Genomic DNA, 17,082 nt, shown 5'->3' on the forward strand with positions numbered 1-17,082 from the left:
GGTTGGTATTGTATGTCGAATTTGCTCAACTCAACTGCCCATAGCGCCATCTGTCCAACAACTTCAAGGCTGCTTATTGCTTTTTAAAGAGGCTTATCTATTAGGACGATCACAGTATGTGCCTGGAAGTATAGCTTAAGCTTTCGGGCCGCAGTTACTAATGCGAAAGCGAGCTTCTCCATTGGGGGGGGGGTATCTCTCTTCTGCTCCTCAAAACACTCGACTTGTGAAATATCTTGGTTTCTGCACCTCGTTCTTTTCTCTGACTATGGCCATGCTGACAGCGGTGGGGGAGACGACTAGATATAGGAACAATGCTTCCCTTAGTTTTGACAGGCTTAGTAACGACGAGGAAGAAAAATATGTCTTTAGGTTTTTGAAAGCTAGCTGACACTCGGTTGACCATTCAAATGACTTCTTCAATGTACAGAAGAAAGGCAGGCACTTATCCATTGCTCTTGAGACAAACCTGTTTAGGGTAGCTACCTTATCGTTTAGGCTCTGTACTTCCTTTATAGTCTTTGGTGGGGCTAACTCCATTATGGCCTGAATCTTATCCGGGTTGACCTCAACACCCCTTTAGGATACCATGAACCTTAGGAATTTTCCTGCCACCACCCCAAACGCACATTTGCTTGGGTTCAATTTCATATTATAAGATCGGAGGGTGTCAAAGGTCTCTTGGAGGTCGTTCAAGTGGTTGTCCTCCCGTATACTCTTTACCAACATGCTGTCCACATAAACTTCCACATTCCTCCTAATATGATGCGTGAACATTTTGTTCATCAGCCTTTGATATGTAGCACCTACGTTCTTGAGCCTGAACGACGTCACTTTTTAATAGAAGAGACCCTGGCTAGTGATGAATGAAATCTTCTCTTGGTTGGGCTCGTCCAGCTTGATCTGGTTGTAATCAGAGGATAGATATCCTTGGGGCGGGCCCTGCTTAGTTCTGTGAAGTCCACACATATCCTCCATTTTCCATTGGTTTTCTTGACCATCACCACGTTAGCCAGCCAGTCATGGTAGTACACTTCTCGTATGAAGTCTGCTTCCTGTAATTTGTGAACCTCTTCTACTATGGCCCTGTCGCACTCCTGTGCGAACACACATTTTTTCTAGCGTATGGGAGAGAAAAAGGGTGACACATTTAACTTGTGGACTATGACGAATGGATCAATTCCAGGCATGTCCTCATGACTCCAAGCGAACACGTCTTGGTTTTCCCTTAGAAATGTCGTCAGTGCTTGCCTGACTAGTAGGCTAGCTAGAGTGCCGATTTTGGTAATCCGTTCAGGCTTGGAGTCGTCAAGGAGAACTTTTTCCAATCCTTCCACTAGTTCTGCCACTGTTCGCTGCTCCTCTATACACATTGTCTGCAAATGATAGTCTATTTCTAGCATAGTAATGTAGCATTCGCATGCCGCTACTTGATCTCCTCGTACCTCTCCTACTCCTTACTCTATTAGGAATTTGATCACCAAATGGTAAGTTGAAGTTACGGCCTTTCATGAATTCAAAGTAGGACGACCTAATACGGCATTGTAAGCGGATGAACACTCTACAACCAAAAACGTGACATCTCTGGTGATCTACTGTGGGTAATCTCCGACTATTACGGACAAAGTGACTACTCCTAAGGTTGTACCCTTGTTCCTCCGAATCCGACAAGTGGCGTGTTAACAGGAATCAGTTGTTCCCTATCAATTCTCATCTGCTGGAATGTTGGATAGTATAGGATGTCGGTAGAGCTCCCACTATCCATAAGGACTCGATGGGTGTTGTAGTCCCCCATCCGAATGCTAACCACGAGCACATCGTTGTGTGGGTGGTGAGATGCCTAGCATCTTCCTCTGTAAACCCAATGACAGGGTTGTCGATCTATGCCATCTTTAGGACGAATTCCATCAACCAGACATTTTGAACCATCTGTAGGTAGGTTTTGCGTGCCTTCTTGGATGAGCCAGATGCTATGGTTCCCCCTACAATCATCCTTATGTCTCCTAGTGGGGGTCTGAGATGCTTATTTTCTCTTCGAGCAGGTGGTTTTTGTGGCTGATCCTTCCTTTCTTTACCGATGAACCTTTGCAACTTCCATTGCCTAATAAGAGCTTCTATCTGCTACTTTAAGTCATAGCAGTCAGACATGTCATGATCATGGTCACAGTGGAAACAGTAGTACTTGTCTCTAGACCTCTTGCTAGGGTCTCCCTTCAGCTTGCGAGGGAACTTCAAGGCTCCTTCGTCCTTGATCTGCATTAAGACTTGATCAATCGGGGTGTTCAGTGGGGTGAAACTTACAAACCTTCTGGTGGAAGGCTTAAAGCACCTATCTTCCCTTCTATCTCCTATCCACACTATCTTATGCCCCTTGTCCTGTCGTGGTTCCTCCTGTCCAGCAATGCATCTTCCGCGTTCATGTACTTAGTAGCCCTGTAGAGTATATCCGGCGTAGTTATTGGGTCATTTTTGTATAAGGAAAACAGAAACTTACCATTCCATAGCCCATTCATAAATGCGACCACAAGTATCTTGTTGTCAGCTTCATCGATTGAGAGTGCCTCCTTGTTAAAGCGAGCTATGTATGACCTCAACATCTCATCCTCTCATTGCTTTATGCTCATTAGGCATGCAGTGGACTTCTTATACCTATGCCCCCCGATAAAGTGTGAGGCAAACTTTGCGCTTAACTCCTTAAAAGTACCAATGGAATTGGGCGTCAACCTGCTAAACCAAATCCTTGCGGGGCCCTTTAGCGTAGTAGGGAAGGCCCTGCACATGATCTCGTCTGCCATTCCTTGTAGGTACATCAATGTCTTGAAAGACTCTAGGTGATCTAGTGGATCCTTAGATCTGTCGTAGCTTTCCATTTGAGGCATATGAAACTTCGGTGGAAGGGGGAATGAAGTGACGGATGCGGTGAATGGTGAATCAGTTCGATAGACCAGGTCATCGAGGTCGCTAGATACTCGTCCTCTGAGGGTGCTCATCATAAAATCCATTCATTCCTTCATCATCTGCATCTCCATGACCATATGATGTGGAATCGTATCTACGACGGATGGACAGCTCGTGTCCTATCACTCTGGTCTGCTTGGGGTGTTGCTACCTTCCGGCCCCTTGTGGTCCCTTCTCTCAGCGTTAGTGCCTTCTTGATCCTCATCTTGAGTATTAAGCCTCGCATTCTTCTGTCACAGTTGCTCTTCTAGATCATGGTTTTGCTTAGTGAGGCACTCTATGGCAGCAGCGAGAGTCTGAACCTGTCTCTCGAGTGTGGCAATGCGTGGTTCGTCTCCTTGAACATTGTTGGTGGTCGGCATTGAGCGAGTAAGCACCATGCAACTCTTTGTCTGGGAAGCGATGGTATGACTTGCAGGTTGTGCTTGTTCTTTCCCACAGACAGTGCCAACTGATGATGTCGAAAATCGTCAGTAAGTCACATAGTCTTCACATGCTCAAGACAACACCTGCATAACACAGACCGGTCAAAGACCCTCCGAATGTTAAGTTAGAAAACTTCTCACAACCCTAAAGTGCCAGAGTTGGGGTCAATTATGTGTACCTTGTTTTCTGAAAGCATTGAACTTTTATAGTAATGTGAAGCCGACTCTGTTTCTTGGGTCAAAAGATCTTTCCTTATGGAAAAAGATCCTAATAAATGTACCTTATTTACAGGATTCTTTCCATATAGGGGCTCCTTGACTAGAGTCAAACGTAGAGTGCAAGATATTTCCATTTAAGATTCCTTGGAGTTCACTTAAGCCCTATGGGTGCCACATGGCCTTGACATCAGTCGCCCTCGTGTCCATACACCAAGGATTTCGTCCATATAGGACTACCTATCATGCATTCTTCCTGTCCAAAACCTTAATCTGTCGTCTTACATAATTTAGTGCCATCAGGCTTATGTATCCATCATGCTTTGATTTTTATCCCCTTCAATTATTCAGGTGACAATTGTTGATTGAATAATTAATCTCATAGCAGTCCAGTTCAATATGTCTTAACTCTTAAGACATATCAACTAAAGGTCTCCACTTCCATGATCAAGATAAAGCATCTTAGTTGATGTGTTATAGTCTTCGCAGATGAAACACCTAATTTTATCACCGACTACGAATTACGTTTTGAGTTTACAAGAAACTTATGATTTATATCTTCTGTGACTAAATCACATAAATCACATACAATGCATCTCAAGGACTATGATAATGTCACATTAGTTCATTTATGAATAATCTCATATAATTAAACAATTAATTATTTATGACATGCCAATAAATTGGATTTTAGGGCACAAACTCCAATATTTGCTTCCTTGTTAATTACTGGTATCAAAGCTAGGAAGTAGCCTGCAAAAATTCACATGCATGTCTAATGGAAAAATTGTAAAAATAAAATTTGATTTCTAAAATTAAATTGAACTATAAAATTGTTTTCATGCTTCTTGCATCATGCTGGTTCTGCTGGCAAATGGTTTTTTTTTTCCCCTTTTTTATTCAAGTTATTTAAGAAAAACTTCTGGTAATGATCCAAGTTTTATTCATCTTTCCTGTATGACAGTGGTGACACAAATGGTGCACTCCTAATTACAGTGACTCGGATGAGTATAAATGCTCTTAAACTTGCGACTTTGAGACCTTGGCATGCTTGGTATAATGATGGACAAGATACATAAAGTTAACCATTTTCTTCTCCAAGCTTTGTTGTTGGTTGTTATTATATACTTCTCTCTTGATATAAAAACAATCTGTTTTTCAATTATAGATTGGGATGCACGGACGCGGCAAAATGGCTGCCGCACTCGCATCCGACGCGCGAGGGACGCTGCTGCCTACGCATCGAACCGGGTCCTTTTTTTTTTTTTTTTTTTTTTTGTTTCTGAATTCGCACCAACTTGCACCGATTCAGCTCCGATGCCGCTGTTGCCGGCACCATTTCACCGACCTTAACCCCTTTCTTCTTCTTTATTGCTTCTTTATCTTCTTCTTCCTTGTTTTTCGTAGAGCCCAGCTTTCTATTTCTTTTTCTTTTTTTCTTTTTTTTGAAAGTTTTGTTAAATGCCTTTTAGCCTTTGTTAACAAACACGTGAGCCACCACATCTTTCCTTATTTTGTTTTTTGTGCCTCTTTGACCAAACACGTGAGCTACATCTTCCCTTTTTTTTTTTTTAAGGGAAGCTACACCTAATTTATTACCTACCACGTATATGATATACCCTTTATTTTGTTGTTGGGCTGACCAAATACGTGAGCCACTAAGCCCCATCTTTTTTTTAATTAATTAATTTATGAGAAGTTTCATCTATTTTAATACCTTTGTCAATCATTCAAGTGTCAAAAATTTTGTGTTCTTATCAAGGTAGTCAATACCATNTATTTATAAATATACAAAATAGCGGCAAACCCAAAACGGTATACTTGTATTAACTGGTATCCGAAATATATCATACCGCTGGCCAAATTAGTATAGCTTCCGGTACAGTATTGACTCCCTTAGTACTTATTACTATTTATTTATTTTATTATTATTATTATTATATGAGTTTTCTATTATTATTATTATTATATAAAAAAGCATGCTTAGTAATATATAAAATATATAAATAACAATATTTTTAATAATTTTTTAATCACCACACTCTGCCGCACCCGCACTCTACTTTTTCAAAAATTGCTAAGTCACAAACCCACATCCAAATCCTGGAATGCACCTGTGCTTCATAGATTATAGACTACTTGATTCATCTCTATAATTTACCCAATAAGTAAATATACCGCATATGGCATTAGACACTAGAAATTAAGAAAATTTGTTGAACAGGTGGCTGGATGGACTCAAGACTATGCTGGGCTTACCTATGTAACAGTCCGGGGAGCAGGTCATGAAGTTCCTTTGCATAAGCCCAAACTAACTTTGGCACTCGTTAAAGCCTTCTTGTCAGGGAACTCAACGAAACTGGCCAGTGCATGATGAAGTCCCCCTTTTTCCTGTAGCTTGTTCCAGGAATAAGAAGGAAAGATTACTTTTCCTTGTGTCCACTGTATCCAGCTAACATTTTTTCAGAATGTACAATAAGTCGATTCAGGGACAGCAAATTGCACAACTGCTAAGTTGGTATGTTGTGATTTGTGTACAATAAAAGTAGTGTCAACTATTTTTTGTACAATAAAAGTGGTTTCAACAAGTGTATGTTATTTGCTGGCATTGGTAAGATCACAAAGTTGGAATTCCCATCATGTCAAAACGTCATTGGTGGATTACATTTTTTTTCCATAACTATTCTGCTGTATAAACTCTCCCTTTTCTAGCTTATATTTATTTATTAAAAAAAAAAGTGTGTTATTTCCTTCATCTAGCTCCCTCTAACAACAGACTTCATTCTCTCTAAAACCACTACATGTATAATTTAACAAAAAGATACACAAATACAATGTGCACTGAATGTAAAGTGTGCACTCTCTAAGCCTATTTTCCCCTCCAATAAATAATTTGAGAAAGAGTGGGAGGATGAAATCTATAAGCGTAATCCCAAACTCGCCCCAGAAAGGAGCACTTCGCTTTACTTTAGTTCTAATTGCCTTTTAGTGTATAAGATGTAGTGCAGGAGCACTTGAGAGTAAAAAAAGTGTAGTTCTCCAAGTGCTTGGATCTTTGTCTAAAATTTTGTTGAAAATTTTAGGTATATAGTTGAGAAGATTTCTTTTAAAGTTCTTAGGATGGAAAGCTAAAATTGCTTCTAATGAATGAAGTCATATTTGCCAAACTGTTCTGGAGAATAATGAATAATCCCAAAGTTCTGCGGAACAACTACTGTAAAAATCAATTTGTTTTCACTGTCAAGTTAAAAGGCTTCTAACTCTTGGGGATGGAAAGGGCATTATGTCTCACTGAAACACAATCTTGACCAGAGCTAAATGGCGTGTGAGAAATACACAAATCACCACATGCCATACCAACTCATCAGTGTTAAAAAATGGATTGGCATGCTTCTCAAGGGGGCTAACTTAAAAAATGAATTCATTTTGAACTCAAGAAGTTAGTCTTTATTAGCCTAGGAAGTGGGTTGATATGCATCTTTGAACTCAAGAAGTGAATCCAAAATTGGCTCAAGTAGTAAGTCAATACGCAGTCCCCAAATTCGAGAAGTAAATCCCTCTGGTAAGCAACTTGACACTTTCTATACTGTAAGTTGAATTTGATGATAAAGTAGTTGCAGACCTATGTTAGCATTGTTTATGTAATGTATGTGTAGTGACCCAAAAGGCCACGTGAACGGATGTCTTGTCAGTTCTAATTATTTAAAATTTTCTTCTCTCTCTCTCTCTCTCTCTCTCTCTCTCTCTCTCTCTCTCTCTCTCTCTCTATATATATATATATATATAACTTTGTATTGAGTGGTAAAGCAATTAGAGGAATTAGCAGCATTAGAATTTTCAACATTCTTCATCAGGTCTGCACCTACTTTAGCATTCAATTCAACTTCTAGAGCATTAATCCGTAGGTTTAATCATGTATTTAAACCTGCAAATTAATGTTTTAGAAGTTGAATTTGATGATAAAGTAATTGCAGACCAAATAAACAATGTTGGATATTCTAACACTACTAATTCTTCTCTTGTAGTTGATTGCAGGCTCTTGATTTCTCAAGTACCTCAAATTAAGGTGACTCATTGCCATCGGGAAGCCAATCACCATGCTGATGCTCTTGCTAGATTATTAACCTATCAAATTTCTAATGTTTTGTATTATAATTTAATTCTCCCACTCTAATCTTTTGGATGTTTTACTTTCGGATTTGTTTGGCCTTTATCATTTCAGGCTTTGCCCTGACTCTCTGATGTAGCTCCTTCTGTTTCTGAGTTGAATGCATTTTTCTTTTTACCCAAAATAAATAAATAAATAAAAGATTTGGTGGTACGGAAATTGACCTTCATATATTAGGATCCGTTTGGTACGGGTGTTTAAATAACAATTTTTAATTATTTTAGAAATACATGTAAAAAAAAATATATGTAAAAATATGCATAATAATACATGTAATATTATTTAAAAATTAAAAATATGTATTTAAATACATGTATCACACAGCCGCTTATCCTTTCCAGACTTTCTAGCTAATTTGAGCTCAGCCGTTTTATCATGATATGACCCCAGATCCGTTTATAACAATCAGTCAAAAGAGTCAAAATACCGATAAAGACTTGTTTGGTTCCATTTAGTAAAAGTGTGTTTTTTTTTTTTAGAGTAGGACTATATCTATGTATATATATATATATAGAGTAAAAGTATATGTTAAGTAAGATATGCCTTGCTTCTTGCACAAGTGAGCAATGTTTACGTAAATTTTCTTTCCTATATTGATAAAATGGCATGTTATATAATTAATACAACGTGACTTCAACGTGAGTTTCACGCGATTTTTTTTTTTTTTGAGAAAAGACTTTCACGTGAATTTATTCTTAATATTTACTCCATTTTCTAAGATACCAATCACAGCATGATATTTTACTATGAAAAAAATATTTGTGATTTTTTTTTGGTATTATTAAACTTATTTAATGTACAGAATGGACCACTTCTAGAATGCATTATATAGAGATTTTGGTTGATAATAAGTTATAGGTACAATTTTTTCAAACATTGTTATATGAAGTTATGGTCGGTGAAATGTTATTTTCATATAGATTAATGACCGATACTATTTAAAATACGCATCCATCATGGTAATCTTAAATTCTCAAGTATAGTAGAAAAATGTGGAATTCAATAATTTAGCTCAATTAGTTAAGTCTTTGTTGTCAAATAAGATATGCGGTTCAAATCCACATCCACCAAAAATTAATTTGGGTCTTAGCATGATGATATAAAGCAAGTGGTGAAAAAAGTTTAGAATTTTTATTTGTAGAGAAAAAATATAGAATTCTTGGGGATTAGAATGAACACATATTCTCTCCTTAGTCTAGTTAACGAATGCCCATTTGTTAATGAATTATTTTCAAAAAGTTTTGATACAATTTTTATAAAAAAATATAAAAATTGTTAAAAAAATCAGTCTTTTTTTCCTTTACCATAAATTTTTTTTAAAGCATCTCTTAAACGAATATCTTTGACCAATATCTAAGAGGAAAGATAACATATTTATTGTATTTATAATTTCCAAACCAAACGTGCCCCTAAATTACATCCAAAAAATATGGGGGAAAAGTGGAGGGCTGGTGGGTGGTGTCAGCAAAAGCAGCCAGGCTTTGATTGTTGTTGTCAGCAAAACCAACAAAGCCAGCATCATGGGAACCATTCATATATCATTCTACCCAATACCCACATGCTCAGCCACCCATTCAAAGAAATGACCAGTACCGGAGGACCCTTTGGTTTTGTTAATAGAACCTTGTCCATCTTCATCTATGTCTTTCTGGGCATTGCTATTACAACCTCTTCTACAGACCCACTTGTCCAGCAACAACTGGACAAGGTTCTACAACTCCCAGGACAGAGCTTTAACGTGAGCTTTGAACACTATGCTGGTTACGTAACAGTCAATGAAGATTCTGGGAGAGCTCTTTTCTATTGGTTTATTGAGGCCACTGAGGATCCTGAATCAAAGCCTCTTGTTCTTTGGCTTAATGGAGGTCAAACTTCAATATTCTTGATACCCTTTTCATAATTGTTATTGTTGTTTTTGACTTGTACTTTTTGAATTAATATATAGCTGTTTTTTTTATATCTTACTGTTTAAATTATTCTATACTGTTTGATAGATAAGTTAGAACAATATGTAATTGGAAAAAGTCTTTATTTTTAAAATGATTCTCTATCTTGATGCTTTTTTTTTGGGATGAAGGAGGAGGGGTTTTACAAAGAACACAGCATAGATTTATCTAACGTGTTTTTTTCCTTTGTGGCCCTCTTCCCTCTTGAGAACTGATAGCTCGTCTACTTTTCTAATTGCTATTGATAAAGTACAGTATTTTGAAATAAGTTCCTGACCAAAGACTAATTTCTTTAGGGCCTGGATGTTCATCCATTGCTTATGGGGAGGCAGAGGAAATTGGCCCTTTTCACATTAAAAAGGATGGGAAGACCCTTTATTTGAACCCTTACTCTTGGAATCAAGGTAAGAAACATCTATGAATTTGTCAATTACTTTTAAGTCTTTGTCTATAACAAATATTAATGTTTGAGCAAAAAAAACAAGTAGCCAATAACCAAGTGCAGATGACCTGGTGGGTCTTGAACCCATGATCTCACCATACACACGCTTCTTTTCTTTTTTTTTATCTTGGCTATTAAGTGATGCTCAAGGTTTCATAAAAAATGGATGAATTACATAAAAAGAGTATGAACTCTGAACTGGAGATATTTCCAATTAGCTGAAGCATGGCCTGTTATGGATTGGAATTAGTGCATCTTTTTACTCAGTTATATGTAAGCCACATCCTACAGACTATTATTCTCTTGGCCTACATAATGTATATTATATCATAATCCTACTCGAACTTTGTATATAAACTACTAACACTTTAAAAAGAAACAGATATCTCAATTATATTTATAGTCCCCTATGAGTAATTTGGGCAATATAGGGGGCGAGGAACAACTGCACATTTAATGAAGTGCAGTTATCAGATATTGAACTAAAATTCTTTTTGTCGAGATCATTATTTGAGTGGTCCTGCACTCTTGGTACTAGTAATATGCATTTGATTGTAGATTTTATAATCTAATTTAGAATGTAAGTATTTACAAGAGCATTGTACACATCTTGTAGCATGGTCTTTAAGTATTTCTCCCCCCGCATCAATATAAGTCAGTTAACTATAAATAAATAATATTTATAGCATGGTGAAATAATATATGAAGTTTATTAGTAGATAAATTACCAATTTAAATAATTATACGAATTTATTTGGGAAACACGGATTGTTTGGCATATATGCTTCTTTCCTTAAAGACTCTTTCTTTTGTTCATCTTCTACTTATGAGGACCTAATTGGTTGAACATTACAACTTGCTGGCATGACTATTGTTTACATGTTGCGCTTTTGTGCTTTACATTTTCTGGAATGATAAAATCACATCAAGGTATTCCTTATGGTTTACTCAAACTACTTTTACCCTTCTGCAGTTGCCAATCTTATATTTCTTGATTCCCCTGTTGGAGTTGGTTTTTCTTATTCAAACACTTCCTCCGATGTGCTCAATAATGGAGATAAAAGAACTGGTATTGCTTGGACCATTTAATTTTGTGCTTCTGCTTTGAACAGTTTATTATTGTTGATAGCTTTTGTACCTTAAATTCATCATTTTCTGGTTTGCAGCCGAGGACTCTCTAGCATTTTTATTGAAGTGGCTTGAGCGCTTTCCTCAGTTCAAAGGAAGGGACTTTTATATTACAGGAGAGAGCTATGCAGGTTGAGTTCAATCTTTGTATGTAGTTAATCTTAAGTAATGACAATGTTAGCATTGAATAGATGACACTGAAAAGCCTCTGTAGGTCTGTTATTCCAGATACATGATATATGGGCCTTTTCAAGCATCACTTATTGTTGGGTTAAAATTAGGGACAATGAATTATTGGTACATGTCATGTTATTCTGTGTTGCTGAATTTGAATATATATTAAACCACAGGTGTCTTGTTCTTCTGATTCTTTACAACCCTCATAAGCAGATGCCATGGGTTCGGATCCTGTTGTTTGATATAGGAAAAGGAAAAACTTCTCAACAATAATTAAAAGACGCAAACATAGTGTTTGTCATAGTACATGGTTGTTTGGAAAAATAGAAAGAATGATTTACTAGATTGAACATGCTATATGGAGTCAGTGAGCCTAGAGTTTTGAAGATGTGAGAGAGTTAATAAAGGGACTAAAACAAGAAATGGAATTAAAAATTTGTCATTCTAATCACAGGTGGATCTTCATCTATTCAATTCTGGAAGGCCATTGTAAAGGACATACAAAGGCTTTCCACCTACTACTCATCTGAAAGGAATTTTAAGGATAAATCCTTTAGATTGACCAAATTCTACCTAAATAGTCATAAAATGGTATCATTGTGGTAAAAGAATTACAAAGTAATATATAATGCTTATAATGTGGAAATATTTTTGTAATTTCATCAACTTACCACCCTCCACATCCATCCCATTGTATAAAGATTATTTTATATCATTGCAACAGTAGTAATTACAAAACTTATGTAAAACAAGGGAAGTAGTTCTTTGTTCATTAAATTGCTATGGCTGATGAGGTTTATCATATTTTAATTTCTGCATTTATATTTATAGTTTCTTTTGCGGCTTAGGAGGTTGTGTATTATGGTTTAATAACTGAAATCCATGTTTCAGGACATTATGTTCCTCAACTAAGCCAAGCCATTGTAAGATACAACACAGCATTGAAGGCAAAAGCAATTAATCTGAAAGGTTATATGGTATAGACTCTATTCTTCTCTATAGCTAAAGTTCCTGATTTGTTGTGTATCATGTTGATAATTAAAACATCAAAGTCTATTTGTTATGCAGGTTGGAAATGCTCTAACTGACGATTACCATGACCACTTGGGTGTTTTCCAGTTTATGTGGGCAGCTGGTTTGATTTCTGATAAAACATATGGGCTGCTGAACCTTCTCTGTGATTTTCAGTCATTTATACATACCTCAGATGCATGCGATAATATTTTAGATGTTGCTAATGAAGAACTTGGAAACATTGACCCATATAGCATCTTCACTCCCACCTGCTTTGCTAATGTAAGCCAGTCAAATCGGCTGTTGAAAAGAATGAATGTGAGTTATGCTGAACAATCAATCAATATATATATATATATATAATTTCCTTCTTAGATAAATGTTGCACATATTGGGGCATATGAAAAATCAGTAAAAGTGGTGGCCAGTTGTGGAGATCCTACTGGGGCATGGCCATGGTAGTTCCTACCTACTGAGAAAACAATGCTTGAGGGGTCTAGACAATAAGGGTAGGCCGAAGGTGCTCCTTCAAGTGTTTGGCCACTGGATCCTAATAGATTTCAAAAGGATGAAACCATGTCAACACCCCATCCTTAATTGATTTGTTAATACTGTATCATCTTTCCGTAGTTTTTAGTGTTTTGAGTGAGTTTTAAAATGGGGAAAACACTTAGCTGGCCGAGTTTTTTGCTCTGTCAATCAGGTCCTTTTAGCTATCTAGATGGTTCTCAATGGAAATTTCAGTTCATGCATTTCATTCTGTGGATAGAATAGTTCTGTCTAACAAACTACTTCTTGATTGTAGTCAGATAATTTTCTCTTTGCTTTGGAGATGGTTTTGTTTCTTAGTGCCTCAAATAATTAGTAGCAAGCTTCATTTTGCCACAGTGTTGGAAATGTGGTTTATTGCATGTTATTCCATATTGCTACTCTTTCTGTTGTTAGAATTAAAAATCTACCAAGGTGATACAACAATAGTATATTAGAACTGTACATCTGCCAAAAATAGTGTTGTGGCTGCTCAACTTAAGGACTCTGGAGGAATTTAGTGTAGATTTTACATAGCTTTATTATGCTTGAAGAAAACTACCATGGATATTGAAAATATTCAAAGGTCAAACTCTTTTTCTCATTTTGGAAGATTCCTTGACTTTGCCTTTTGTTCCTCAACTTATTTAGATGGATTAAATCAAATATGTTTACAACAGTAATCTAAACTTGCTTTGCAGTACTTCAATGCCAGAGAAAGCATTCTTGCTAAACAAAATTATATATATATATATATATCATATATGGCTATAGATAATAAAAATTGAAAATAATAATATAATATTGTTTTGGTCATCTATTATCTATGTCCTTGCATTTCTTTTCTATGCTAAATTGATGTACATACCCGTCACTGTCAAAGAGTAGTGTATAGATTCTCTGCCATATTTAGAGTTCGGAACTATCAAGTCCTGGATCAAACTTCTCCTATTATAGTTCTAGAGCTATGTTAGTTTAGTTAACCAGCTTTGGCCTCAATAGTCACCAAATCTAATATGAAATTGGAAATTAATTTTTTTTTTTTTTTTGCTTTCCTGAAAAGATTTTTCATAATGCCTCTGAAATAGCTAAAACATCTGGTCAGATGGTTAATGATATGTAATGTCATCTTATAGATGGTTGGTCACATTGGTGAGAAGTACGATCCTTGCACCGAGGAGCACTCAGTTGTATACTTCAATTTACCTTTGGTACAAAAGGCACTTCATGTTGATCCAGCTTTTGCACCATCTAAATGGTCAACCTGCAGGTATATAGCTCTTTGTAGATAAACACTTATAATTGCATTGCCACCTAAGGTGGGTGAATAATTTGGCCATAAGAAAATTTCAGTAGCTCAAGTATTCCTTTTAGTTAATTGGAATTTCCTGGTGAAGGTATGCCACAAATGTGCAGGTAGCAGTCCCAAATGATTAAAGCAACATTCTTATATTCACTAATATGAACTTTAAGTTTTGATCGAGTTACAATGATTCAGAACGTGTATAATGCAGCTAAGGGATGGAGAGGGTAAGGGACGCGGTAGAGAATCCAGCCATTGGGGTGGGAATTGGACGAAGTATTTAAGGGAAGGAGCTGCATTTAGGCTTTTTAGCCTGCCACTGGAATACACTGTCTTATTAAATTGAGTGAGGAAGTCATGCATCTTTGTTTTAAACTTGTAGTTAATATATCCAGGTGTGGATTAGTATATACCTGAGTAAACATTGCCTAGTGTAATGTGATGTCTTCATATTTTTAACTAATACTTGATGCCATCAGCTCCCCATTCTATATACAAGTCATTCAATTTTAAGTAACTTATCATAGCATCTTAAACGGTGATATGCTGGAAGTTTTAATTTTTTATTTAGATGTTACTATTTAAAAGAAATTGATCTTTTGACATCACTTGTGGAAATTGTAGCTTGCTTCTGCTCTGTGTGCCACATATTATGTTTAGTTTGAGTTTTTTCTCCCTAAAGAACTTGACATAAATCTTCTTCTTGCGATCTTCTATGTACATAAGTTCTGTGTACTTTGATAACCTTGACTGAAGTGATGGAAAGATGGAAGTCCTCATAATTTTTACTTATGTTGTTTTGTAGCGAATTGATAAATGCTAACTGGAAGGATTCTCCTCGGACAATGCTGGACGTTTACCATGAGCTGATTCATTCAGGACTGCGTATATGGATGTTCAGGTTCCTGTTGACATCTAGCATATGTTTTGCATACATTTACTGCCTGTAGTATTGCTTTCGTGTGTAATGAACATTTGCATTGACCTGTACCTGCCAAAAATCACATGCATGTGCTTCCTTATTAATTGCTGGTATCAAAGCTAGGAAGCACCCTGCAAATGGTCACATGCATGTCTAATGGAAAAATTGTAAAAATAAAATGGATTTCTAAAATTAAATTGAACTAAAATTGTTTTCACGCTTCCTGCATCATGCTGGTTCTGCTGGCAAATGGTTTTTTCTTTCTGATTCAAGTGATTTCAGAAAAACTTCTGGTAATGATCCAAGTTTTATTCATCTCTCCTCTGTGACAGTGGTGATACAGATGCCATAATCCCAGTTACAGCCACCCGGTTGAGTATTGATGCTCTTAAGCTTCCGACTTTGAGACCTTGGCGTGCCTGGTATGATGATGGGCAGGTATATTAAGTTAAAATAACCATTTTCTTCTGCAAGCTTTGTTGTTGTTGTTGTTGTTGTTATCATATACTTCTCTCTTAATATAAAAGCATTCTGTTTTTCAGTTATAGACTACTTGCTTCATCTCTATAATGTATCAATAAGTAAATTTACTACATATGGCAGTAGACACTAGAAATTAAGAAAATTTGTTGAACAGGTGGGTGGATGGACTCAAGACTATGCTGGGCTGACCTTTGTATCAGTCCGGGGAGCAGGACATGAAGTTCCTCTGCATAAGCCCAAACTAGCTTTGGCACTCATTAAAGCCTTCTTGTCAGGAAACTCAATGTCAAGTATGGAACTAGTCAGTGCATCTTGAAGTCCCTATTGCTTATTCCAGGAATCAGAAGGAAAGATTACTTTTCCATGTGTCTACTGTGGAGTGGTGGTTATCAATCCAGTTAATGTTGTTTCAGAATGTACAATAAGTCCAGGGACAACAAATTTTACAACTATTGATTTGGCACATTATGATTTGTGTACAATAAAAATAGTGTCAACTATAGAGTTGTTTGTTTACAATAAAAGTGGCGCTAACAAGGGTGTATGTTGTTTGCTGGCATTGGCAAGATCACAAGGTTGGAATTGCCATCATGTCAAAACGGCATTGGCAGATTACATTTTTTTTTTTCCCCATAACTATTCTGCTGTATAAACTCTCCCTTTTGTAGCTTTTTTTTTTTTTTTAAATATAAAAAAGAAAAAAAAAAAACCGTCTCTTGTGTGTGTATTATTTGCATCGTCTTGTTCCCTCTAACACCATACTTCATTCCCTCTAAAACTATTACACGATCTGATTTAACAAAAAGATACACAAATACAAAGTGCATTGAATGTAAAGTGTGTACTCTCTAAGCCTATTTATCCCCTCCAATAAATAATTTGAGAAAGAGTGGGAGGATGAAACCTATAAGTGCAATTCCAAACTCGCCCCAGAAAAGAGCAATTTACTTTAGTCCTAATTGTCTTATGGTGTTTAAGATTTAGTGCAGGAGCACTTGAGAGTAAAAATAGTGAAGTCCTCCAATTGCTTGGGTCTTAGTCTAAATTTTGTTGAAAAGGTCAATGATATTTTGGAATATGGTGAAATTTTTTTTTTTCTAAGCCAAATTGCTTCTAATGAATGAAGTCATGCTTGCCAAACTGTTCTGGAGAATTAGGAATAGTTCTGAGGAACAACTTTTGTAAAAATCAATTTGTTTTCACTGTCAAGTTAAAGGCTTCTAACTCTTGGGGATGGAAAGGGTATTATGTCTCGTTGAAACACAATCTTGGCAAGAGCTAAATGGCGTGTGAGAAATTACAAAAATCACTACATGCCATACTAACTCAACAGTGGAAAAAAATGGATTGGCATGTCCCCCAAGGAGGCCAA

The 17,082-nt window shown here is 36.5% G+C and overlaps 1 protein-coding gene and 1 pseudogene across 1 annotated transcript; both read left to right on the forward strand.

The window, feature by feature from the left end:
* Positions 1 to 6,083, forward strand: part of LOC112024160 (serine carboxypeptidase II-2-like) — a 45,295-nt pseudogene extending 39,212 nt beyond the window's left edge.
* A 3,098-nt stretch (positions 6,084 to 9,181) lies between these two features.
* LOC112024159 (serine carboxypeptidase II-2) lies at positions 9,182 to 16,269 on the forward strand. The gene is made up of 10 exons (XM_065759732.1): positions 9,182 to 9,632; positions 10,010 to 10,117; positions 11,129 to 11,224; positions 11,322 to 11,414; positions 12,352 to 12,437; positions 12,529 to 12,792; positions 14,139 to 14,272; positions 15,111 to 15,206; positions 15,560 to 15,665; positions 15,865 to 16,269. The coding sequence occupies exons 1-10, from the start codon at positions 9,197 to 9,199 to the stop codon at positions 16,024 to 16,026; spliced, it is 1,581 nt and encodes a 526-aa protein (XP_065615804.1). The 5' UTR covers positions 9,182 to 9,196; the 3' UTR covers positions 16,027 to 16,269.
* The last annotated feature ends 813 nt before the right edge of the window (positions 16,270 to 17,082 follow it).

The sequence above is a fragment of the Quercus suber genome, unplaced genomic scaffold (assembly GCF_002906115.3).
Source record: "Quercus suber isolate HL8 unplaced genomic scaffold, Cork oak 2.0 scaffold_340, whole genome shotgun sequence".
Classification (NCBI taxonomy): domain Eukaryota; kingdom Viridiplantae; phylum Streptophyta; class Magnoliopsida; order Fagales; family Fagaceae; genus Quercus; species Quercus suber.

Coding starts and splice junctions, on each gene's coding strand:
- LOC112024159 (XM_065759732.1), top strand. CDS start 9,197: ATGGGGGAAAAGTGGAGGGCTGGTGGGTGGTGTCAGCAAAAGCAGCCA. Junction 10,118..11,128: donor CCCTTACTCTTGGAATCAAG/GTAAGAAACATC, acceptor ACCCTTCTGCAG/TTGCCAATCTTATATTTCTT. Junction 12,793..14,138: donor GGCTGTTGAAAAGAATGAAT/GTGAGTTATGCT, acceptor GTCATCTTATAG/ATGGTTGGTCACATTGGTGA.